The sequence below is a fragment of the Nothobranchius furzeri genome, chromosome 17 (assembly GCF_043380555.1).
Source record: "Nothobranchius furzeri strain GRZ-AD chromosome 17, NfurGRZ-RIMD1, whole genome shotgun sequence".
Taxonomy (NCBI): domain Eukaryota; kingdom Metazoa; phylum Chordata; class Actinopteri; order Cyprinodontiformes; family Nothobranchiidae; genus Nothobranchius; species Nothobranchius furzeri.
Window position 1 is genome coordinate 59,077,008 of NC_091757.1, and position 24,029 is coordinate 59,101,036.

At 41.8% G+C, this 24,029-nt stretch overlaps 5 protein-coding genes across 5 annotated transcripts in view; all 5 read left to right on the forward strand.

Annotated features, from left to right (window-relative positions):
* The window catches only part of hibadhb (3-hydroxyisobutyrate dehydrogenase b), a 50,536-nt gene extending 47,916 nt beyond the window's left edge, over window positions 1-2,620 (forward strand). Inside the window, exons 5-8 of the mRNA XM_070546400.1 lie at window positions 1,193-1,326; window positions 1,432-1,508; window positions 1,591-1,747; window positions 2,053-2,620. Coding sequence (XP_070402501.1) covers window positions 1,193-1,326; window positions 1,432-1,508; window positions 1,591-1,747; window positions 2,053-2,211 — 527 coding nt within the window. The 3' untranslated portion in view covers window positions 2,212-2,620. The remainder of the gene's footprint in view (window positions 1-1,192; window positions 1,327-1,431; window positions 1,509-1,590; window positions 1,748-2,052) is intronic.
* A 3,518-nt stretch (window positions 2,621-6,138) lies between these two features.
* On the forward strand, window positions 6,139-7,373 carry hoxa13b (homeobox A13b). Its single transcript, XM_015941913.3, has 2 exons — window positions 6,139-6,864; window positions 7,000-7,373. Exons 1-2 carry the CDS (start codon window positions 6,231-6,233, stop codon window positions 7,236-7,238), a joined length of 873 nt encoding a protein of 290 aa, XP_015797399.1. The 5' UTR covers window positions 6,139-6,230; the 3' UTR covers window positions 7,239-7,373.
* Window positions 7,374-11,332: 3,959 nt separating this feature from the next.
* Window positions 11,333-13,144, forward strand: hoxa11b (homeobox A11b). The gene is made up of 2 exons (XM_015941915.3): window positions 11,333-12,006; window positions 12,654-13,144. The coding sequence occupies exons 1-2, from the start codon at window positions 11,469-11,471 to the stop codon at window positions 12,884-12,886; spliced, it is 771 nt and encodes a 256-aa protein (XP_015797401.3). The 5' UTR covers window positions 11,333-11,468; the 3' UTR covers window positions 12,887-13,144.
* A 2,359-nt stretch (window positions 13,145-15,503) lies between these two features.
* Window positions 15,504-17,714, forward strand: hoxa10b (homeobox A10b). The gene is made up of 2 exons (XM_015941912.3): window positions 15,504-16,334; window positions 17,270-17,714. Exons 1-2 carry the CDS (start codon window positions 15,578-15,580, stop codon window positions 17,542-17,544), a joined length of 1,032 nt encoding a protein of 343 aa, XP_015797398.1. The 5' UTR covers window positions 15,504-15,577; the 3' UTR covers window positions 17,545-17,714.
* A 1,520-nt stretch (window positions 17,715-19,234) lies between these two features.
* On the forward strand, window positions 19,235-20,604 carry hoxa9b (homeobox A9b). The gene is made up of 2 exons (XM_015941916.3): window positions 19,235-19,903; window positions 20,182-20,604. Exons 1-2 carry the CDS (start codon window positions 19,408-19,410, stop codon window positions 20,418-20,420), a joined length of 735 nt encoding a protein of 244 aa, XP_015797402.3. The 5' UTR covers window positions 19,235-19,407; the 3' UTR covers window positions 20,421-20,604.
* Window positions 20,605-24,029: the final 3,425 nt, after the last annotated feature.

Genomic DNA, 24,029 nt, shown 5'->3' on the forward strand with positions numbered 1-24,029 from the left:
GATAAAACATCACTGTTGGAAAGCTAATGGAGTCGGTGGTGGAGTCCCATTGCTGTTATCCAATCAGAGGCGAGATGTCAGAATACCAGGAAGTAATAAATCCTGATGCCTGAAGCTACTTTCCCCTCCAGCTGACTAGTACTTCCTAAAACAGGCTCATCTGTTTACTCATTTCTAGTAAATGTAGTAAGTTCTGGGAAGAAGGGATTCATATTTTCTTGTATAATTTAATTTAAAAAATAATACAGTTTTTACTTTTCTTGGTCATTAGTCACTCTGATAATATTGCAATGCGGTTTCTTTTTTCAAGAAATAATTAGTGACTATAACTAATTACTGAATAAAGCAACTGTCCCAATACTGTCAACAGCACATTCAAGATGGAGTCTACCTCCATTGTTCTTTAACTTGAACGCACCCACCAAACCTCGCCGTTCTAAACCAGAAAACAGTCGGTGGCAATTCCAACGCCTCCGTTTTAGCGCCATCTCAAATGCAGGTCTATTACCATTCTGACAAACTGAATCTTCAGCATTTTTCCTTGTTGCTTTAAAAAAAATCAAATGAGGCCTTTTAGCCGGGGGGGCAGACTGCCTACGAGGATTATGGAAGGGGAAACGTGTAACACCCTCCTCCACTGCCTTCCTGTAAACTCGGGGATTAATTATAAGACTGATGGTTTACTGCTTGGCACCCATATGTCCTGCACCTGGTTATTGTGTAGTGCCAAGCTTTAACCCTGTATGAACCCGAACCAGAACCAGCTGTTCCTACACGAGCCGCTGTGAGAACAAGCTAAACTGGTAGTGTTTGGTTTTAATACGATGACACCCGCATCTGCCTCATGACTCATTGCTTTATTTCTGCGTGAAATGATGCTGAAAGAGCATTTTTAATTAATAAAACATTTTTACTTTGCATTAATGTGTGAAATAAAAAACACTTTCTATTATTTAGCAACATTCTTGCTGCCTATTTACTTTGTTCTTGTAAATCAGGTGCATTCAGAAGTTTGGGGAATAAAGAACAAGCTTTGTTCTTAATGGACCTTTTCATTCTTTTCTAATGAGTTTTATTGGAGTAATGATTTAATATCCTCTATTAGACTTGACGGTTTTTGGCAGCTCTGTATAAAAGATGGCTAACTCTGTGTTATTTGTATTTACCTGATTGTGCGTGAACATGTTTTTAGGTGTGGGTGCTGCCACTTCGGGTAAGCTGACGTTCATGGTCGGAGGAGTGGAGGAGGAATTTACTGCAGCCAAAGAGCTTCTCAGCTGCATGGGCGCTAACGTGGTTTACTGTGGTCAAGTTGGAACTGGGCAGGTGGAAAACTGTTTGTTTTGTTTTAGTTATTGTTAAGTAAGTCTGTAAGAAAGTTGGTTATTTATTGTAAGAACTTGAGATCAAATTTTTTTCCTTATCTCGTAGGCTGCTAAGATTTGTAACAACATGCTTTTAGCTATCGGGATGATCGGGACGTCAGAGACGATGAACTTGGGCATCAGGTAACGAACGTTTGGCATGGAATGAATAAAAAAGTACCTCAAGTTGCCACAAGATCATCCCTAAGAGGACTTTTATTTACAGACTTGGTCTTGATCCCAAACTTTTGGCCCAAATTCTGAACATGAGCTCGGGTCGCTGTTGGTCCAGCGACACCTACAACCCGGTGCCAGGTGTCATGGAAGGAGTCCCGTCTGGGAATAACTACCAAGGAGGGTTTGGAACTCAGCTAATGGCTAAGGTGTGTTGAGAAAGGTTGAGATTACACAGTAAGGAGTAAAATCACTCTTTTATATACAAAAATGTGTTTTTGCCATGAAGTAAAATTCTATTAGTCATTTTTAAACAGTTTCAGAACAATCTGTCAGTTTTTTTTTATCAAGCATGAGAAGGACTGGAGAGTTTCAGTTTGGTTCATAACCCTTAAAAAGTGTGTGTGTGTGTGTGTGTGTGTGTGTGTGTGTGTGTGTGTGTGTGTGTGTGTGTGTGTGTGTGTGTAGGGGGGGGGGGGTCGGGATTTAATTAACATGTTCTTTTCTCTTTAAGGACTTGGGGCTTGCTCAGAACACGGCCACCAACACAAAGACTCCTGTCCCCCTGGGCTCCTTAGCCCATCAGATCTATCGTATGATGTGCGCTCGCGGTTACGCCAGTAAAGATTTCTCCTCCGTGTTCCAGTTCCTGCGTGAGGAGGAGGGTCAGTAGTGTTAGCCTCCACCCCATCCATCACCCTCGCCATGTGCCTAACATGGCATGGTTCTAGAGTGCGTGCGCGCACACACACACACACACACAGACTTTTCTGTTATTTTCCATCAGATGTTGTTAAGAAGGTTGGCACCGTCTGAGTGAATGTGAACACTTATTGGAAATGATGTTTTACATTTAAGTCTTCCTTTTATCAGGAGACTCTCCTTTGAGTTTTACTGAATAAGCGAATGGTCACAGAGGGCAATTACATAAACTGTTATCAGCTACAAATGTGGTTCATAATTTATCCTTTCTTCCGTTCTGTGTGTCACTCCTGTTGTCATTAGTTTTTTGACATTGTGTTTTTTTTCTGTCACATTCAGTCAGAAATGAAGACAATAAACTAGATTATATCAAAAAATAACTGTCTGCCTTCCTTTGTTTTGTTCTGTCCTTCTTTTCTGTTGTTACGTGCTGCTGTTTGTATTGTTTTGTGTATTTTGGGCACACAGTGATGCAGTAGCACTGTTGCCTCGCAGCAAAAAGGTTCCAAGTTTGAAACCCTGCTGCAGACTTTGTGTTCTCAGTGTGTTGGTTTCCTCCCACAGACCAAAAGCATGTATGTTAGGTTAAATGTACATTACTTTGGATAAAAGCGTCTGCTAAATCAATACGGAGCTAATCCTTGGAATATCCCTAGCTAAATTTTCCATTCTCAATGCTGTCTCAGTGGCCTAGTGGTAGAGTGTCTGCCCTGAGCCTGAGAGATCAGGGTTCAAATCCTGGTTGGGTCATGGACTAGAAATGGTGTGTGACTAAGTGACTCTCTGCTTGACACTCAGCTTTAAAGGTGCAGTATGTAACAATATAGTAAGAGTTTAACAGAAAATCCCAAAAGAGTCTCTTGTTCCAACCATTTGGAAAGGAAGGGTATACTGAAACACGTTTCATATCCAGCTGGCTGCAGGGGTTGTCCGTTTTTCTTCCAGAACAAAGGAAGGAGGGACGTAACTGTTTACCCTCAGTGAGTGCGGGGGTGCCGTGTCTCCTGAAAGTTGATGCTGCAGCGCCGACAATTGTCATTTGATGACGGCCAGCAAGAAGCTCTGGAGTTGTTTAAGGTGGTTGCAGTAACCAGGTTTTACCACAGGACTTAATTTCTACATAATGCACCTTTAAGGGGTTGGATTGGGGGTTAAACCAAATGGTTCCCAGGCACAGCTGCTGCAGCTCGCCACAGGGAGGGGTCAAATGAGAGGAAATTCCACCAGGTGTGGCGATGACTGACGGGACTTTAACTAATTTCTCTGAGTTGATCGAGGACTCCCTCTGAGAACCTATCAGGTGTTTGCATCTTTTAACAATTTAAATTGCTGTTTGGAGGAAACCGCTGGTTGCAGAGTAACATCTGTACTATGTGTTTCTTTGCAGATTTAAATATTTTTAAATACTCATACAGGCCACTTCAAATTAGGGCTCCATCCCTCTTCTTCCTCCCCCTCCACGGCAGGAGCCGGCATGTTTCTGATCTGAGAGGCCAAGGTGCCACAGGTCATGCGATCACAAGACGAAGTCATAAAAAGTCCATTAAGCACTGTAGGCAAAGAGCTGTGCTGTCATCTGTGATAGGTACCGCAAACAGAGCTGCACTTTGGTCTCAGGCCTCCAGCAGACTGCGACACACACACTACACACACACACACCATCCTCTATATCGCCTACATGTCGACTCGAAGCCGCTTCGCTTTTTAATCAGCTTTACGCCCAGCAGCCATTGTGGGTTTTTATTTGCAAACATAAGTTGTTTTAATGCCTTGTTGACTTTTGCATCAACACGGTTTGTTCTCCCAGACGAGAGTCACGTTCTGGAATTAGATGGTAAATTGCGTTAAAATCTTATTTTTACTTCTTAGGGCTTTGTCTGCAGAAATAAGACAGACAACAACAGTGTGGTCCTCTGTGGCCGAGGTGTTGGTTCGTTTTTCTGCTGTTGGAACAAACTCACCCACACGTTTATTCTGTGTGCTGGTTAAATGAAGGAAAATGAAGATGCAGTTTAATACGTGAAAAAACGTCCCAAACCCTAGGAAAACAGCGTATTGAGAGAATAATGCATCTATTATTAATTAAGAACTAGATGTTTAGCTATTGCCTTTATTTTAAATGGGGATGCTTTTCTTTTTGTGTTTAAATGTTGATTTAAGCTCATCAACTGAGTAAATTAATAACTTTATTTGTTTTACAGCAACATGTGCATTCATGAATATTTACAATGTAAATGCACCCAGTTACAGCCAAAGGGCTCGTTCTCTTCCCTGAAGGCACGTGGCAAATATTCGTTATAGCCCAACTCACCATGTAGAAAGGGAGAGTCAGTATCATTCATGGTTCTCTGGTTCTAAAAGTTCGATATCCATAAAATAATTAATCTCCAACATGGCTACAGTTTTGATTTCATCATATATCGGATTATTTTCAGGGTGTTTCGGTGGTTTTTGCAGTTTGTGGTAAAATCAGGAAACTGTGCGTTGGTTTAATTTCTGAGGTGATTCCTGAACAACTGAACATGGAATGATATTTCTAAATAAGTAATAAAAATAAACGATTGTTTTTAATGTGATTGTTTATGTAAATATGAAATAAAAGTATTTTAACGTTCAGTATTTGTGCCTGTAATGTAATGTAATATAATATAATATAGTATAATAGTATTGATTGATTAAATGTGATGTAAAGTGAATATTTTTATAACCACGTTTATGGTTCTTATTTTTTATCACGAGCTGCATGAAGTTAGAGAAAAGTGCGTCTTTATTCCATCTTCTGTTTAAATATAGATTGTTTTAGAGCTAGAAATGAAAATCCGATTTGAGGTCGTTAATTGCGTTTGATTAGAATAAAAAAAGCGAAGCCAGACAAAAAACTTTATGCCTTTTATTTCTTCTCCTCAAAGCCAGGCTTCCGAACGTTATTGCCTACAACTTGGGCCATAAAGATTTACAGCCTCAAAAGGTGGGAAAACTCTATTGAAATATAAAAGGTGCTCAACTTTATTTGGGGAGCTGTATACATTCGTCGGGCTCAGCGGTGTGGAGTTTAAATAAAGTCACGTGGCACAAAATCTGAGTTTGAAACTCTTTTCTTTGTTCTTGTCTCCTGAAGATGACTTTCGTTGGTTTGAAAAACAGCCGGCCGCGTTTTATGGTGATAATCTGTTTTCAGGCTCAGTTTAGCGTCGATCTGATGAGTCGTTTTTAAATCTGACGCGTGAAGGAGGACGGGACCATTTTACACATTTTATTCGTTCCGTCGTTTAGGACTCTTTTCTTTTGCTCGGACAACGACTTTCAACTTGACCTTAGCCCGCAGCCGCGTGTCCGACGCGCAGGATGAAGAGCGCACACGATAATGGCGCTATCTGGACAATGATCTCGTGTCTGCGCCTGCCTCAGGGCTGATGTCATTGAGGGCCGGAAGATTTTATTGTTTTGTTTCTGCACAAAACCTGGATAATTATTTGTTTCTGCGTAAAATACATGTGCGTAAAAACGACATTCAATGATAGACACGTTACTGATTTAATGTGATGCAAGTTTCACTTTTGACTAAAAGATTTAAAAGACCCGATATCTTCCCTAAAATAAACATATAAAGGTTATATCGTGATTTTATGAAACACTTGTTGCTTTTCTTTTAGTCGAAGGTTTCCCAAAATCCAAATATTTGCGCGAAAGTTCAAGAGAAAATAACTTGCTCGGTGATTTGATAAAATGAGCAAAATGGAAAAAATAAAATAAATATGTTACATCAGAATCGTCTTCTCCCATTTCAGATTAGATAGCGGAGACGAATATCTTCATCCAAGTCTAGGTCTCGCTGTCTTCTTTGCATATCACGTGTTTGGCCCCGGCCAATAACCTCACGATCTCGAAGTACTCGGTGGTGTTGGTACCGTTACTCTGCCCGAGTCCCAGTCTGGGCTCAGTCGAGGGGATTTAAAAAAAAGAGCTGGTCCTCTCGATGTGGGACATGCTATGACCGCCTCGCTACTGCTCCACTCGCACTGGATCGACCCAGTGATGTTTCTCTACGACAGCGCTTTGGAGGACAGGAACAAAAACATGGAGGGGTTCTCTGGGGGCAACGTTGCAGCGAACCAGTGCAGGAATCTGTTAGCGCATCCGACCTCTCTGGCTCCCAGCACCACCTACGCAGCAAGTGATGTGCCAGTCTCCGGCGTGGGGGAGCCTGGGAAGCAGTGCAGCCCCTGTTCGGCCACCCAGAGCTCCCCCAACGCATCGTTGCCTTATGGATACTTTGGCAGCAGTTATTACCCATGTCGGATGTCCCACGGTGGCGTTAAAGCCTGCCCACAGACCTCCGGCTACGGTGAGAAATATGTGGACGCGTCGGTCTCCGGTGAGGAGTTCTCAACCCGAGCTAAGGAGTTCGCGTTTTACCAGAGTTATTCTTCGAGTCCCTACCAAGCCAGTTACCTGGACGTGCCTGTGGTACCTGCGCTGAGTGCTCCATCCGAACCGAGGCACGAGCCTCTGCTGCCCATGGAGCCCTACCAGCCCTGGGCCATCACCAACGGCTGGAGTGGACAGGTTTACTGCGCCAAGGAGCAGCCGCAGTCCAATCCTCTGTGGAAATCTTCACTACAAGGTGCGTTCTATTTGAAAACGTTCAATTAAGTGCGTAAAATGGCCCACGCAAAGCCAAATGTTCCCGCAGGGGAAAATGTTTATGTTCGTGTCTTTTGGCGCAAACTCCAAAATTAAAGTGATTTCTCTCCTACAGACTCCATAACTGGGGGAGACTCCTCGGGCCGCCGTGGGAGGAAGAAGCGCGTGCCTTACACCAAGGTGCAGCTCAAAGAACTGGAGCGAGAGTATGCCGCCAATAAATTCATCACCAAGGACAAAAGGAGACGGATATCAGCGCAGACAAATCTGACTGAGAGACAAGTGACAATCTGGTTTCAGAACAGGCGCGTGAAGGAAAAAAAGATTGTCAATAAATTCAAGAGTTCCAGTTAGCTCCAGATATCCCAAAATATGACAAATAAAATATAATTTATTCTGTTTTTAACGGGTTTGGCTGTCGCCAGTGCGGCTGTGTTCTGAACATTCCCCTTTCCTCACGTTTTAATTGGAACCAGTCCACATGGCCTGCTGACAGAAGATCGGAAGTGGTTTGGATTTTATTCTGCGTGGGAAGTTTTCACCAAGACTCAGTCCCCAAAGAGGCCACGATCTGTCCACTAATGCGCATTTTCTGTTCGATATAGAAATAACATTTTATTTAATTAATTATTCAAGAACACGTATATATTGTTGTTGTAATGCTGCAGCAAACATTCCCGTTTCCAATAATGAAATAATAAGAAGTAATTTTAATCAGATCGTGTTTAACGAGGAACCTGTTTTCCTAATTCTGAAATCTTTAAAACCAGTTTACATCGATTATTTATCCCGTTTATTTGTTGTGTAATAAAACATTATCAAACTTTCTCCTCATCGCTGTCTTTCTGTGCGAAAGGGTCATGTTTTATTTGTTTACAGAAAATCGTGTTTTCCTGCTTGAGGATAATATATATAAAATATTTTAGACACATTTAAAGTAAATATTGAGTTTAACAAACCACATCCGCTGTTTTCTCACTGCAACCCCACTCTTTCTAACAATAAAACTTTGGGAGACGCCGAGTCCTTTTGTTACTAAGATTTACTTATAATTGTCAACAAAAATACGATTTCAATGGCTTACAACAAGGAAAGCGTTATACATTAATAGCTCAAATGGAAAGAACAACGCTTAAACCTGTTCGTTGTCATTATATATATATATATATATATATATATATATATATATATATATATATATATATATATAAAGTTTTGTGTAGCTCTAAAACTACTAATTGTTGTATTGACTATAAAAAAAGGCCGAAAGGCCCGCTGCTCCACTTAACTGGAGTAAGACCAGTGGTCGCCATCTAGTGGCCAATCTCTGTCAGCACATGTTTCTACTCTATCTCTATCTATCTATCTATCTATCTATCTATCTATCTATCTATCTATCTATCTATCTATCTATCTATCTATCTATCTATCTATCTATCTATCTATCTCTCTATCTATCTATCTATCTATCTAGCTCTCGAAGAAAATATAATATAATATAATATAACATAACATAATATAATATAATATAATATAGTATAATATAATATAATATAGTATAGTATAGTATAGTATAATATAGTATAGTATAGTATGATGTAATGTAATGTAATGTAATATAATAGATTTTAATATAATATAAAATAGTATAGTATAGTATAGTATAGTATAGTATAGTATAGTATAGTATAGTATAATGTAATGTAATATAATATAATATAACATAACATAACATAATATAATATAGTATAGTATAGTATTGTATAATATAATATAATATAGTGTAGTATAATGTAATATAATATAATATAGTATTGTACAGTATAGTATAGTATAATATAATATAATATAGTATGATATAATATATTATAGTACATTTTCTCTCAGAGAAAAATTTGAGGTTAATGAATCAATGTTAAGGTAAATATTATTATCCATTAACTCTGATTAAGGCCAAAACAAAACATAGATTCAGAAAACATTTAAACAGCAAGAGTTTTTTTTAGACTTATTTCACTTATCATGTTCTAAAATGAAGTCAGAAACCTCCCTCTGGTCTGCAGCCTCACTTTGGGCAGTGTTATATGTTATTTCGCCTCCTATCTGTCGATTAGGAAACTTCTTCCTCCAAAACATCCTGTCTGCAGGCCAGAGAGCTCATAATAATTATTCCAATGGCAGCTTATATTTATTAACAGTGAGCAATAAATGCCAGACTAAATGTTTTTACGCACCTCGTAAAATAAAGCTTAACATATGTAAAAGTGACAAAGTATGTTTTATTAATATTTGCTGATAGGAGCTACAGTAGTGGTACGGGTACTATTAACTTTTCATTGAAGATGGGGGGGGGGGGGGGGGGGGGGGTATCAGACACAGCCAAACAAATAAATTAATGGCAATCTGAAGATTAATTTCTAAAATTTTTCCTTATTCGGTTATATCTGTTTAAATTTTGTCAATTACCACAAAACGATTAAACATGAATATATTCATTAATATATCAACAGGATCACAGATGAAAAACGAGTGCTGAAATTTCATTTTCACTCCCGTAGGTGTTGCACTCAGTTAGGAGTCGCTTTTTTAATTCAATTCAGGTTTGCGCCAGAGTCGCCTCAAGGCTCTTTAAACATCAGTTGATCCACGAGCTCCTGTGTAAGGAGACCCAGCAGACCTCCCCGTGGCGACAGACAGGTGAAGCGCGCAGCTGAGCGTGTTGATGCTGTCTGTACTGGGCGGGCCAACACACACACAATTTATGTGAATGACACAAAAATCAAATACTTTACAACTGATTTCAGGTCTTGTGCGTTTTATTTAGTTTTTGTTGCCTCCACCCTCCATCCATCCACCCCCTTTCCTCCCTGTGTTTACACCACCCCCACAACCGCGGGGTCCTTCCTGAACGTACACTTGACTTCATTAGACTGACGTGGAAAACGAAGAATAGTCAACAAATGAGTCATTTTAGACTATTTATCAGTTTAAGATTTCCTGTCGTTCTAATTTCAACAAAATAAATCAAAACGTTTAGCCTTTTTTTGCATTTGTTTAGGCCTCTTTTCAAATAAAATTAGAAAAAAGTACAACTGGCTAAGATGTTAAAATAATTACTTCTTCGGTTTTTATCCCAGAGAAAAATTAATTATAGTGTTTTGCACATTCATTTGATGGATGTTTGCAATCAAATTTATTTATTTATTTGTTTGTTTGTTTGTTTGTTTGTTTGTTTGTTTGTTTGTTAATTTAACTACGTTGCTGATTATTAAAATCATCAGATTAGATTTTTGTGTGGACATTTTTCAAATGCAGTTAGAGAGTGATCTGGAACTATATATGTCGAGGGATGGTCACAGCTGGATGCGTCTTCAGCCCTTCAGACTTACTCACAGCAAAACACAAAACAACATATACTTGCTAACATATTCCAGAAAAGATCACTGCAGTATGTAAACCCTAAACCCGTTTCCATTTAAGATTACTGGCCTGTTGCCTAATAATATGGCCACTATGTCAGATTTGGAGGGAAGGATTTTTGGCACACCACAAATTCCCAAACGAATTTAAAATTAACCGAGAAAAAATCAAAACAACTAACTCCCCAAGAACGCCGGAAACCACCAAAATCCAGTTAAGCACGGCCAAGCGGTCCTTCATCCACCCTCAGCGTCTCCATCGCCTTACGCACAAAAATAAATACAACCTGAACGGAATAAAGTGTGTGATGTGTGACGCTCATTTGTGCATCAGCGGTGACTTTCTCTCTCTCTCTCTCTCTCTCTCTCTCTCTCTCTCTCTCTCTCTCTCTCTCTCTCTCTCTCTCTCTCTCTCTCTCATACACACACACACGCTCGCGCGCGCGCGATAAAATTCGGACCTTTCAGTGGCACAGCTATTCCCTTTTCACCGGGGCAACATCAAATATCAGTCACACGTTGAGAATCTGAAACTGGGTGCTGTTCCAAACAACGAGATGTCCTCTGTGGAGACAAAGGTGCAGCTCTGCCTCCGCTGGTTCAGAGCAGGTTTACTCGCCTCTGCAAAAACCAACCCTGCATGTGACAAAAGATTCAAGTAAATGAGCTTCCATCCTCCCAGACGCAACAAGTTCTCGGTTACCGTCTAATTCCTGGACCCATATCAGGGTCTGGTATTAAAAGGTTGGTTTGGTGATGCGTTTGACTTCCTAACGTGTTAAAAATAACAAACACACGCTTGACAGTATGGACTTGGACAAAAGTCTTTCTTGTGAACATGAAGTCCAAAAATCCCGAAAGGAGCTGCGCTGAAGCCATTTGTCCCAAAACGGGTTCTCTCCGTTTGTTTCATGCACTCCACTTATAAAGCCGAGCTCCTTGAGCTATAGCCCACGCGCTGAGACGTAGGCTATCTGTCATATTGTGCCAGTGGTCACATGGCTTTGGCCCTCTGGAATGGATAGAGATGGATCCCCACGTCAGCTTAAGGATTTTTGCTCCAGCAGTCCGCCTCAAAGTGGCTGCAGCGCAGCGCCACGGAGCGATGCGCGGATTGTCGTAGTTCGTTATTTTCTCCCTCTTTCTCCCTCCCCAGCAGCGGAATATGGAATTTGATGATCGCATTTCTGGCTCTAATATGTTCCTACCGAGCTGCACGTATTACGTCTCAGGAGCGGACTTCTCGGGTCTCCCTCATTATTTAACGCAGAGCCAGTCCTCCTGCCCCGTGAACTACTCTTACCAGAGCACCGCTCTGCAGGTTCCGGCTTTTAGAGATTATGGCATCGAGCCTTCAGCTAAATGGCACCACAACAGGGGGAGCCTGGCGCACGCTGAGGACATTGTGCACAACAGGGACAGCTGGGGTAGAGCGACCTCCCGGGGTGGAGAGATCCTGGTCAAAGGCTCCTCCAGCTCCTCCGACCCGTACACCCTGGGCTTCAGCAGGAACGGGGTCCTCCCGCAGGCGTTTGATCAGTTTTTCGACCCCTCGTTCGGGAGCGCAGAGGCCAACGCAGCTGCCACAGACACGGACACGGATACGAGCCCGACTCCGGCTCAGCCCGGCTCGGACTCGACGGACCGCTGCAGCCCCAAGTCCTCCTCCGGCCGCGGCGAGGAGAAGCAGAGCAGGAGCAGCAGTGAGTGCAACGCGTCGCTTTTAAAGCGCTTTTATTTGAGCTTTTATAAGCGCGCAAGGTTTATGGAGGGCCTGCAGATTCACCCCGGAACAAAACTCCGTTATAAACAACAAGATCACGTGCTTGGGATTGAAATTGGCCGTGAAGACGTTGGTGCTAAATTTATGTTAACATTTGAAAGAAAAGCTGCACCTTTACTGCATTTCACTTGTTTTTTATACCATTATTCTGTCAAAGATGATATGTTTTCATCCTCAAACCTTCATCTTAATAATTACGTTAAAAGTTTACGCGTTTCCCGTGTTGGAATCAAGGCCCAGTTAAGTTTAGGTGACTTTCATTCTGTTTGGTGATTTCTTTAAATTAAATTCGTATTTTTAGGATGAATATGTAGACTAGTCGCCAGCTTACAGCGGAACTGTAATACTCCACTTTCTCAAGCTCCCAGATTTCTTCAGGCATGCAGTTTTCCTCCCAAAGCGCAGTCTTTGTTTACAAATGCCGCTCTGCAGGCCTGAGAGCAGGGAGACACTTGAACTCCAAAAGCTCTGCGGACCACCGCTGGTGGTGCAACTGCAGAGAAAGACAAACACAGCAACGACTTCTTCTCTCGAGTCTGTTTTAACTCGGATTTCTTTGAGTTGCAGGTGCGCAGAGGACACGCAATAAGAGGTGTCCCTACTCCAAGTATCAGATCAGAGAACTGGAGAGGGAATTCTTCTTCAGCGTTTACATCAACAAAGAGAAGCGCTCGCAGCTGTCGCGGATGCTGAATTTGACTGATCGGCAGGTGAAAATCTGGTTTCAGAACAGGAGGATGAAGGAGAAGAAGCTCAACAGGGACCGTTTACAATACTACAGCACAGCCCCTCTGCTGTAGGACACACAGACTGCCACAGAGCGCACAGGACGTTGTTTTATTCTCCTAAACTGTCAAACCAAACAAAATCTTCATATTATTATTATTATTATTATTATTATTATTATTATTATTATTATTATTATTATTATGTTGTTGTTGTTGTTTCTGTTGTTATAAGGGGTACGTACAGTTTTATTTTAATAAAACGGTAATAGATACTGTATTTTCAAAATGAAACATTAATTAATTTACTTCAGAATTAAACTTTATTTTCCAGTTTGTCTTATTTTTCCCAGAAATAATACGAGAATTTGGGTTTTGTGGGAGGAATGTGAACTAATTCCTTTATTTAAAACATGCTGTAATATTCGGACATGCTGTGATCATTTACTCCTGCCTAAACGAGAAGAACGTCGACCCTTTAGCCCTCTGGTTGAGCTGCTGTGGATCATCAGAGCTGAAAGCTCCAAACCGCTGATGGAAGTAACCACATCTCTTGTGTTTTTCATTTGGTGCACGTGGGTCGTATCAGATGCACCATGTGCTGATTTTTATTATTATTATTGATGCTGTTCACTCCCTCTCATCCGGAAATAAGAGCCGCTGCAGTTATGTGATCGCCGTTACAAACACCCCATTCATTTATGAAGGAGGGGGTGGAAAAGCTGCTTTTTGGCTTAACACGCCTGTTAGGACGGAGTGAAACAGCCAGACATGGTGAATTTAAAATAAAATCATAGCCCATCATAAATAATCGGTGTTGAGGTACTTTGGCGATTTTCAAATAAAAGAAAGCAGGACAATCGAACAGAATTACAGTGAGTTCTGATGGAACCAGAATCCTGCCCCAGATCGCGTTTTGTGGCCCCTGAAGACAACGCGAATGGCCTGTCATAAGCTAATGAGGGCTCATCCTGTGAGGCTCCCAGGAATTCCCCCTTTGATTGCATGCACATCCTCCCAGTTGCTCCAGTAACTCGGCCATAAAAGGCAGATTCGTCTGGAGCATTTGGAGTGTGGTGCCATAAAGCGTCTGAGAACCAAGGTTATTAACTGGGACTAAAGGAGAAACAACGAGTTGAAACGTGCGTTCGCGGAGCTCTCCGTCATTCGTTGCTGTTTCTCTCCGTGGAGAGGAGGCCTCCTTCTGCGCTGCGCCGCGCGCCCACTGGGTGGCGCTCCTCAGATCAATGTCATTGCCGTGAACTGAGATATAAACGAATGTTCGCAGATGATTTAGGAAATGTTACCACGTCCGGATTTCATTAAGGTAGGCGCAGAATTATTATCATGTGCAATAATGACTCTGCAGTCTGATTTAGGAGGATCTGATCTCAGACCAGCTCCATCTGAGTCACAAATCTGCAGGCGCGCTTTCCCATAATGTTATGATTTAATGAAGGCATACAGGAGGAAGACATTTCCAACAGAAATGTAACTTTTTCATACTTTTGATGTGAAATGCGATAAGCGACATGTCAAGCGGGTTTATGCAGCTGCTGCGTTTTCTGGTCTAAAACTGCAAACACAAAACGGAGTTTGATGATGCCCTCTGCTCCCCGCGCCTCAACCAGACATGTTTCAACCCTTTGACTCTTTTTTAGAAACCAGAAGAGAAAGAAACTTTTCCCATAAACGGTGGTGCTTTATGGGTGTCCTGAGGGGGTGACTATACAAGAACGCAGCGTCTCTGAAACATGACAGGAAGTAATCCGCCGGGTTCATTGCCTCTCTGGACTGCTGCAGGTCTGACGTCATATAAAACGGGTTGTTCATAAACTGCGGCTCTTATTTCTAGACTTTATGACTCCAGACCGTGTGTGTGTGTGTGTGTGTGTGTGTGTGTGTGTGTGTGTGTGTGTGTGTGTGTGTGTGTGCGTGTGTGTGTGTGTGTGTGTGTGTGTGTGTGTGTGTGTGTGTGTGTGTGTGTGTGTGTGTGTGTGTGTGTGTGTGTGTGACGACCGATGCTGTATTCTAAGGTAAAATATTTTTGACAGGCTATTAAAAACCAATAAAGCAAATCTTAAGCAATTGTTGGCTTTTCAGTTAAATCCCAATTTTAGAGGAAAATTAATAATAATATAATAATAATAATAATAATAATAATAATAATAATAATAATAATAATAATAATAATAACAAAGCTTAAACTCAGAGCTCTACGTTTCTAGACCCTCTCCTGTTGTAACAAACCGACTATGTGCTCTTTAACTACATCTATCTCCAGAGTTGTGCTCTTCCTGCTTGCAGAACAGAAATTCTTTAAAGTTGCGAGTTAAACTTTATAATTTGGTTTCACCTTCAGCAATGCGACAAGCAAGTGCTGCAGGATCTAAATGTTTAATCCGAGCTCCAGAAAGGTGCCCTGGACATTTTTGATCTTATTTTTCACCCTTTGAGTTTACAGTGCTGTAAAACTGGCTGTAAAACAATGCATCCAATAACTATTTGCAGCGTGCAGCAGGAACAGGAAGGCTCTGGGTTACATCCAGCTCCAGGCGATCTACAATAATTATTGCACGGTATTTGATGCGCCACTTTCCTCTTAGTGTTTTCTGTTTTACTTGAGCCTAAAACCAAATCTGTGACCGAGCCGAGCTGGCTGCTGGCTCTGGGAGGAGCCTGCAGCCGCCTGCTGTTTTAATTGGCTGCAGTCTTCAGTGAGAAGCGTGAGGATCAGTAATTATTCAGCAATGTTTAGCACAAGAAATGTCAGCCAGAAAGGGCTATCTCCATCCGCTACCAAATTACTGCACGACGATGTCATGTTCCAATAACCAAGCTGGAAATTCGTTTTTTGTGGACTCTCTAATTAACGTGAGAGCCGACACCGGCTCGTATTACCAAAGCAACGGCCTGTATTTGCCACCGGCCTCGGAATATTCATATGGACTCTCCAGTGGCTCTTGTTTCTCGACCATCGGTAAGCGCAGCGAGCCGACGAGCCAAAGCGCCATCCCGTCCTCTGCTCCGTATGTCCAGGGGATGGAGACGTGGCTGGAGGCGTCCAGATCCTGCCGGGTGGATCAGCATTTGGCTCAGTGTTCATTCTCACCCAGCATAAAGGAGGAGAGCGCGTGTTGCCTTTACGAGTCGGACAAATGTCCCAAAGCAGCGGCGACAGATGACGTTTCTTATACGGCTGCGTCCTGCCCCGTTACCGGCACCACGGTGCCAGTCCCGGGCTACTTCCGCCTGTCTCAGACGTACACGTCCTCCAGGCTGTATCACGACGTTCATCCAAATATGACTCAATTTACTCTGCAGCGACCTGCGCGGTCGGACGGCCAGCTCTCACGGTCCTCTGCAGAGCCGGAGCGCAGGGACAACCACGAGGAGGCGCCGCCCGTCTCTGCGCCATGCGCCCCCGACAGGGAGGAAGACAGCCGCCTCTCCTCGGAAAGGTCATCTTCCCCAGAACCAGCAGAGACGTGCGGGCCTGACTGCCCAGAAAAACCCGCTAAAGGTGGTCCGACTTTATGAATGTGATCATGTGGTTTCAGGTTTGATGCTTTTAGCCAAATATTGGATCAGGAAGAGAACCACTTCAGCTGAATAGGGCCTTTAGTACAGAGCTGAGGATTGGAATCGTTTGTTTAGATGTTCAAATGATAAAAACAGGTCACATTTTAGTACTTTTTCCAATACTAAATGGAGTAAAGGCCTGAAACAATAACCTTTCAGATAATTAAACCTTTATTATTTAGGATTTTCTCTTTTAAAAGAAGGATTACGGCCCAAAAGTGCCAATTTAATTCCGCCATTGAATATTTTACTGTAAAAAAACCCCTCATAGTTAACCCTTTGATGTAACCATGATTTTTTAAAACATTTTTTTTATTCATCTTCAGATGTGAATGAAACAAATTTCAAAAAATATTTTTTGTAACATTTAATAATTTATAAATAATTTATTACATGTCCGCCTCAGTGGACAGCGTGCATTCTGAACATGAAATATGTTGGCTTGCCTTACTGAAGTCCAAATGGAGGTGCTCACATGCAACAAAGTCTTCAACAGCTGTGCTTAATAGCAAAAATAAACAAATAAATAAATAATTATAATAATAACAAGCTTGAGTACCTGTCCACTGTAGTGACCATTATGTATCAAATGGTTAATATGTTTTTATTTTATTTCATGGCAATTTTGTTTTAAACAACAATCAGTCAGGTCAGAGCATTTGCTTTAGCTTCCGCTGTAAAAAAAAAAACCTACCTGTTGCTGCTCAGGTTCATGCGTAAAACTAAAGATCAAAGCAGCCAAAAACATCAGGAGCACGTCAAATCTTGTAAACAATCTTACAGAATTTAATACTGATTTTAGATTGTTCCCGGAAATTGGTACGATTCATCTCAAACGATGTTTCACGTTGAAATTCTGGTTTGTCTCCATCACAGGAGATGGGAAAACAGAAAGCACGGCCAACTGGCTCACAGCTAAGAGCGGCAGGAAGAAGCGCTGCCCCTACACCAAGCACCAAACTCTGGAGCTGGAGAAGGAGTTCCTCTTCAACATGTACTTGACGAGGGAGCGCCGTCTGGAGATCAGCCGCAGCGTGCATCTCACCGACAGGCAAGTCAAAATCTGGTTCCAAAACAGGAGGATGAAACTGAAAAAGATGAGCCGAGAAAACAGGATCCGAGAGCTCTCCACCAACTTCAGTTTCTCCTGAGACTGATCAGAATAAAAGAAAAAACAAAAACCTCCATCCATGGTTGAGGAACCCCCCAGACCCCACCCAGCTGTGAGAATGTCCATGAAATATATCAGATCTTGATGCTAACTTATTGCTGTTGAAAGCCTATTTTGTTTTCACGTCTGAGTCTTTTAGTCGTGGGTTTGTATTTGGTTACGTTTGTAATCAATTTCAAATGTTCAGATTGTGTCAGAGCCGCCGCCTTGTGTGCATTTTGTGTATTGGAAGAGCTTTGCATGCGGGAGTGACCATTTAGAATATTCGTGACACAGCTGCACATGGCGGCTGAAGAACCCGAGGAGTTTGGTGAATATTTGCACATTTTGATGGTCATAATAATAAAATCATCCCTGCAGCCGCGCTGGCGTCTTTCTTCTCCCACAAACACAGATTGTGTTGTTGTTTTCTTACACATTCGTTTTCTGTGCTTTGCTTTAAGTATTCCTGCTGACCGTAGACACCGAGAGAAGGTTTCCCATCGTGAACAGACACACAAACAGCGAAAGCAGTGATTGTTTGATTCTATGTTTTAGGATAATTTTGTGGTTTAGACCAAAATTCGCACGTTGTTTTCCTTCAAAATTATGTAATTCTTGGAGTATTTCAGTGTTAAAAATAGAAGCATGGATCTTGTCTGAATCTCTTACGCGCAATAACATCATAACAACCCCCCACCCCCTTCAAACAAACAAACAAACAAAAATAAAATCAGAGCAGGCTGTTGCGTGGTTTAGGTAGTCTCGTGTTGTTGGGTTGTTTGGATTTCCCCAGAACATGAAACTGCCTGAATTACCTCAGTAAAACTCGTCGTTTAGTGCAGAAACTCTTCTCACCGTGCGTAAAAGCTGCGCAAACGTGGATTTATTTCACAAATTCTGATCAGAATTCTGGTCTCCAGCTTCAGACGTTCAAAACAACAAATGTAGTAACCTCAGAGCAGAAAGCTAAATGTGCAGGCTGGAGGGAATAAAGGGATTTAAACACGCAGAAGTCCAGCAGGACCCAGAGACAAGGCCTCGGTTATGACCATTGCAGCCCGCCAGTTGCCTCCAAAATGCCGGATGCGTCTGCTTGAGCCAGAGAAAGGACACAAAGGCCGATCTTTATTGGTGATATTTAGTTCGGACAGCCTGGTTGTAACCTGAAGAAAAACAACCCAATTGCCCCCGTGATAAAACAGGAGCGATAAACAGCACCCGGATAACTTTAGGCTGCTTTCTGTCGCTGATTGCCTCAAAAGTGCAACACTTGCAGACCCAAACTCTCCCTTAGGTGCAACAAAATCCAACGATCATTTAATCGCAACTCTTATCTTCTTAAAAATCGCTGAAGGGTTTGTTTCATTCTTTCTTCCAGAGAAGCAGCATTCAGAGCAGCAGAGCCTTCATCTTTTTAGCACGTTGATCTTTTTGATTTTTGAAAATGGAGAAATTCCTTTTTTATTTTTAAAGGGCGCGTTAAAGCCCTTGTTCCCGTTCTCTGCTGTCCTCGGCTGCACTAAAAGAAGATCTCTCGACAAAAATCATAACGTTTATTGCTTATAAAAGAAATATTTGCCAATAAAAGGCGCGGAGGTTTGCTATTAAAATATAGTGGGGAAAATGGTGGCCCTAGCAGGCTGATTTATTATTTATTGTTCTGTCCCACGGTCACGTGTTTCGGGGCGCCCTATCCAGGTTTGGACAACGTTCAACTTAACTGGACACAGCGAGCTCCTCGGTGGTGCACCAAAGCGGCACCTTACAGTGAAATGAATTGCCATTTCCTCCCCACTGCAGGACCGTAAAACCCAGCTTTTATTTGTTTTTTTATATGTGAGCTTTCTGGATTTCTTCTGCAATGTCGGCGTTGGGAACGAGCTACTATGTTGACGCTCGCATTCTCCCGGAGCAGGAAGAAATGGCACCGAGGTACCCGTCAGCTGCAGAGGTGGAGCAGGCTGTGCTCACCGAATATGGCGGTCAGGAGACTTGTCCTTTGCAGGCCAAACCCTCTATTTTTGGTGGATCTTGGAGCAGCATCTCCAACACAGCCGCTCCGACCTACATCCATCACCAGACCTATTCGAGCGGGGACACCGACGGCGTGTTTGCGCGCTCCTGGGCGTTGGAGCCGGTCTCTGCGTCGCTGTGCTTGACGGGAATCCCATCCACGGCCATGCGTTACGAGATCAAACCCGAGCCGCTGATCGGGAGCACCGAGTGCACGACTCTGGAGACTCCTCTTTTGTCTGACATTGAAAACGGGTCGTGCATCGCAGAGATTCCTGAAACCTCATCCGCGTCTGGAGCCGCAGAGGATCAGGCGGCAGAGAAAAAAATAGAGATAGATGCAAGTAAGCAATGCAACACTTTAAATATGTTGTTTGGGGACATCCAGGGGGTGTGAAACGTCGTGCATGTGCTTACGAGTGTGCACGAACTTTTATAAAAACCAAAGGCCTTTAAAATGAGTTGATTTGGCATAAATGATCCTTAGTTCTGTCTGAATATGCAGGATTTCACCTTTCTGCAGCGTCGTTGAACAAGGAAAACAACAGACCATAATTAAGTAGTTTTAATAAAAGCGCGTGCATAAAATGCTTCCTAACTGTTGTTCTTCCCCCTCTCCCAGATAACCCATCATCCAGCTGGCTGCACGCAAAGCCCACGAGAAAAAAGCGTTGTCCTTACACAAAGCACCAAATCCTGGAACTGGAGAAGGAGTTCCTCTTCAACATGTATCTGCCCAGAGATAGGAGATACGAAGTAGCGAGACTTCTGAGTCTGACCGAGAGGCAGGTAAAGATCTGGTTTCAGAACCGAAGGATGAAGATGAAGAAAGACAACAAAGAGCGGCGGAAGGAAAGCTAGCCTTTTTTCTTCTCCTGCTTTGAACGGATGGTGCGTGCGGACGGAGGGGGAGGGGGCATTAATATTCCTAACCTGTGTTGTTGTGTCGTTAAAACAATGCTGCTGGATGGTTTCATGTTGTGAGGACAAAGTCTCGTGATGAATTTAAATGTGTTGTATATTTTTGGCGCGCACACGGATTATTAACCGCAGACCAATTTGGTTAACGCATGACTTTATCTCTGGCTATGAATGTGTCTCAGCTACCTATGTGAATGATTTAACTTATTGTTTTATATGTGAATTATTATTTTTAACATTAAGGATTTGCTATTTGTGGAAAAATTACGCACATTTGAAATACCTCGTTTTTCTTTTCACTCCAAATAAAACGTAGTATGTGGCAAGAGTTAATAATGGGTTCATTGTAAAAAAGTAAAAATCAATATAAGTCTTCACTTCTTCGCATTTATTTAACCTGCACAAAAAAATCTGGAAACTTTCTCATATTTCCTTACACAGTGAGATCTTTGCTGTAAAAAGCAACAAGAGCACTTCTAGACAAATCAAATATTTTTTCAAAACTGAAACTTGCTATTTAAAATTTTAGCAGGATAATGCATAATAAATAAATAAATAAATAAATAATCACAGCACACTTGTGTTCTTTGATCAAAATAATAATAAATGTATTTTTGATTAAAACCAAAACTTAAATTCCTCTCTATCACACTGGACGCTGAGAACAAATAAATGTTTTGACGCAACAAAGCACCGAGCGCGAGTTACAATAGAAAGTACTGCCTTTTGAAGATTTTTCTTGAAGTCTTGCAGCACTCAGAAAAATGTTAAGCTTTTGACACAAACCTCTGTGTTTAATGTTCTTAGCCTGACTGCTAATGAGGTATAGCGAAGCTCTGACCAGTTTCCACGCAGCCAAATATAAAAGTTCAACAGGAAGGAGGCAGCGGGGCTGCAGCACAAAGACTCGACTGGACTGCAGCAGGAGCGCAGATGGGTCTGTCCTAAATGACTTTACAATCCCACAGTCTCTGAGCCATCCGTTTGTTGTTTTGTTGCAGCAGCAGGGCTCTGCAGGATTCCCACAGAAGAAAATGTGAACACTAAAAAACAACAAATTAACTTTTAATTCTTTACTTCATCGCCTCAAAATAACAAATATAAACTCAAAAAGATGCTGTTGATCCTAAAGGGTCTAAAAAAACAAAACAATCGTAGAGAAACAACATGCAGCAACTTTAGGGTTAAACCAATCTACTCATAGTGCTGCTGTGCGCTCAGACGGCCAGCAGGGAGAAGCAGAGGGACACCAGAGACCTGGCTGATACGTTCGCTGCACCTCGGAAAACCCATGATCCTCTGAAAGTCGAACATTTATTGTTAATAAGAACAATCAGTCACTTAAAATTGATTAAAAATACTTCATTTCATTTACTTGCTTATCATTCAACTAAATATTATTCTTGTGCACGTTCTCTCATATTAATAAACACACAGCTGCATTTCACTCAATTATGATTAAATCATAAATGACTCCAAACTGACATGTTGGCAGAAGCATCCAATCTCAGCACCTCGACATTTCTGCAATAAAATTCACGTTATGAAAGAGATATATTGATACCTTTTTTCTCCCAGCCCTCACCCATACCCCCCCCCCCCCCACACACACACACACACACACTAGCAGCTAGAATAGTGATGCGCGGCCGGTTTGCTAGATATTTATTGTAGGTTTTAGAATATTTCAGAGTCACTGAAGGAAACTACAATCAGCTGCAGAACAGCGACAGGAATATTCTCTCCTGGCACAAACTCCTGCTTCAATCAATCAATCAAAGCTTTATTTATAAAGCGCCTTCCGCAACCCTGTCAGGAAGCCCAAGGCGCTGAACATGGTTCAGTACAAAGTTAGAGAAAGTGAATAAATCAGAAAATAAAAGCAATTCAAATTACAGATTACAAATTACAAAAAAGGTGAAACATTCTAGTAGAAGACAAATGTGTAAAACAAGGGAAAAAGTGAACCAATGAAAACTGTGAGATAAAATCAACATAATAAGGGCCAAATTCAAACATGGATCAGATGTCTCCAGCTGCTTCAGCGCAGGAGTCGGTTGGTTCGAGCCCACCCGAGCTGCGTCTGGGTTCGAGCTGCAGGACAAAAATTCTGGGCAGAAGAAAAAAAAGTGAAACATATTCAGGTATCATCATGAAGTTACTGTCGTGTTTTTGATAGAGGCCTCTTATATTTATTTAAATATGCTAACTCTGGTTTGTTAAGACCGTTAGATAAATCATATTTTTGTCAGCTTAACAAAAAGCAGGATTTTCTATAGTTTATTGTTTAGCCTAAACAAAGTGAATCGGTTCGCTGTTGTTACATATTCCATTTTCCAGCCAAACATGACAAACCTGCATCTGAGTTATTTTTTAATAGAATGGGTTTTCTTCTATGGTGTCAAAACGAATTAGAGGTAAAGCAGTGGCTGAAAGCCAACACCTCACCTCAGCAAACACTGATCCTGCGGGGAAGAGCTGCCCCTTTCCATCGAAAAGCCTCAACCAAAGTCCAGCTCTGTCTTCTTGACTTTTATGTCTCTTTTCCAGTGGAAAACCAAAAATTTGGTTTCCATATTCTTTATGTTAAACACATGGCCCCGTGCGTAAAAACGCACCTCATCCTCTGTTTTACAGAGATCCAGACAGAAGCCAGAGTACCGCTCAAAGTGAGGTTGTATCCTTCCAGGCTGCATGTCATCTAAGGGGTTTTGGATGGTTGCAGGGCAGGAGCTGTCAGACCTTTTGGCCGGAAAGATTGATCCCACCGGGCTCTTTGTTTAGAGGCAGAGTCATAAACACCATCAGCTCCCTTCTCCGAGCTTAAAGATCATTTATTTGCATTCTGCACGGGTGGTAAGTATATGTGTGTGTGTGTGTGTATATATATATATATATATATATATATATATATATATATATATATATATATATATATATATATATATATATATATACACACACACACACACACACACACACACACACACACACACACACACACACACACACACGGGAAAATTTTAAATAACTATTTTATTCTGATGGAAAAGCAAAAATGTTCCAGTATTAATGTGTTGGAGATGGAAGAAAAATCGGAATCTGTGAAAGATATTTTAAAAGAAAACACAAGACGGCCGTCATTTTACTTCTGAGCATTTAATTAGAAATAAATGCACCAATTGGTTTTTTATGTATTCTGTAGAGAAGTCACCCCCCCGCCCTAATAAATAAACGAGTAAATGAATAAATAGATAAACATAATAAGTAGAAAAAAGTCATAGCTTTGAATGAAGTGTTACCCCACAGGCTTTCTTCGTGTGTGTGTGTGTGTGTGTGTGTGTGTGTGTGGGGGGGGGGTCCTTGCCCTCACATCGTCATTGGGTAGCTACAATCATGTGACAAGCTGCACGCTCTGATTGCATGTACATGAAAGCAACAGCCGACTTCATGGCGCAGATGTTTCCATGCAGCAATGACTGGCTTTAGTAATAAATCCCTTTTTTAGTTTTCAGCATCTTCCGTGCGCGTGCCCGCTCTGACTAAGAT

Bases quoted from the DNA above. Each gene is read 5' to 3' on its own strand.
- hoxa13b (XM_015941913.3), top strand. From the start codon at position 6,231: ATGACCGCCTCGCTACTGCTCCACTCGCACTGGATCGACCCAGTGATG. The intron at 6,865-6,999 runs GTGCGTTCTATT...TCTCTCCTACAG, and splicing joins GTGGAAATCTTCACTACAAG to ACTCCATAACTGGGGGAGAC.
- hoxa11b (XM_015941915.3), top strand. From the start codon at position 11,469: ATGGAATTTGATGATCGCATTTCTGGCTCTAATATGTTCCTACCGAGC. The intron at 12,007-12,653 runs GTGAGTGCAACG...TTTGAGTTGCAG, and splicing joins GAAGCAGAGCAGGAGCAGCA to GTGCGCAGAGGACACGCAAT.
- hoxa10b (XM_015941912.3), top strand. From the start codon at position 15,578: ATGTCAGCCAGAAAGGGCTATCTCCATCCGCTACCAAATTACTGCACG. The intron at 16,335-17,269 runs GTGGTCCGACTT...TCTCCATCACAG, and splicing joins CCCAGAAAAACCCGCTAAAG to GAGATGGGAAAACAGAAAGC.
- hoxa9b (XM_015941916.3), top strand. From the start codon at position 19,408: ATGTCGGCGTTGGGAACGAGCTACTATGTTGACGCTCGCATTCTCCCG. The intron at 19,904-20,181 runs GTAAGCAATGCA...CCCCTCTCCCAG, and splicing joins AAAAATAGAGATAGATGCAA to ATAACCCATCATCCAGCTGG.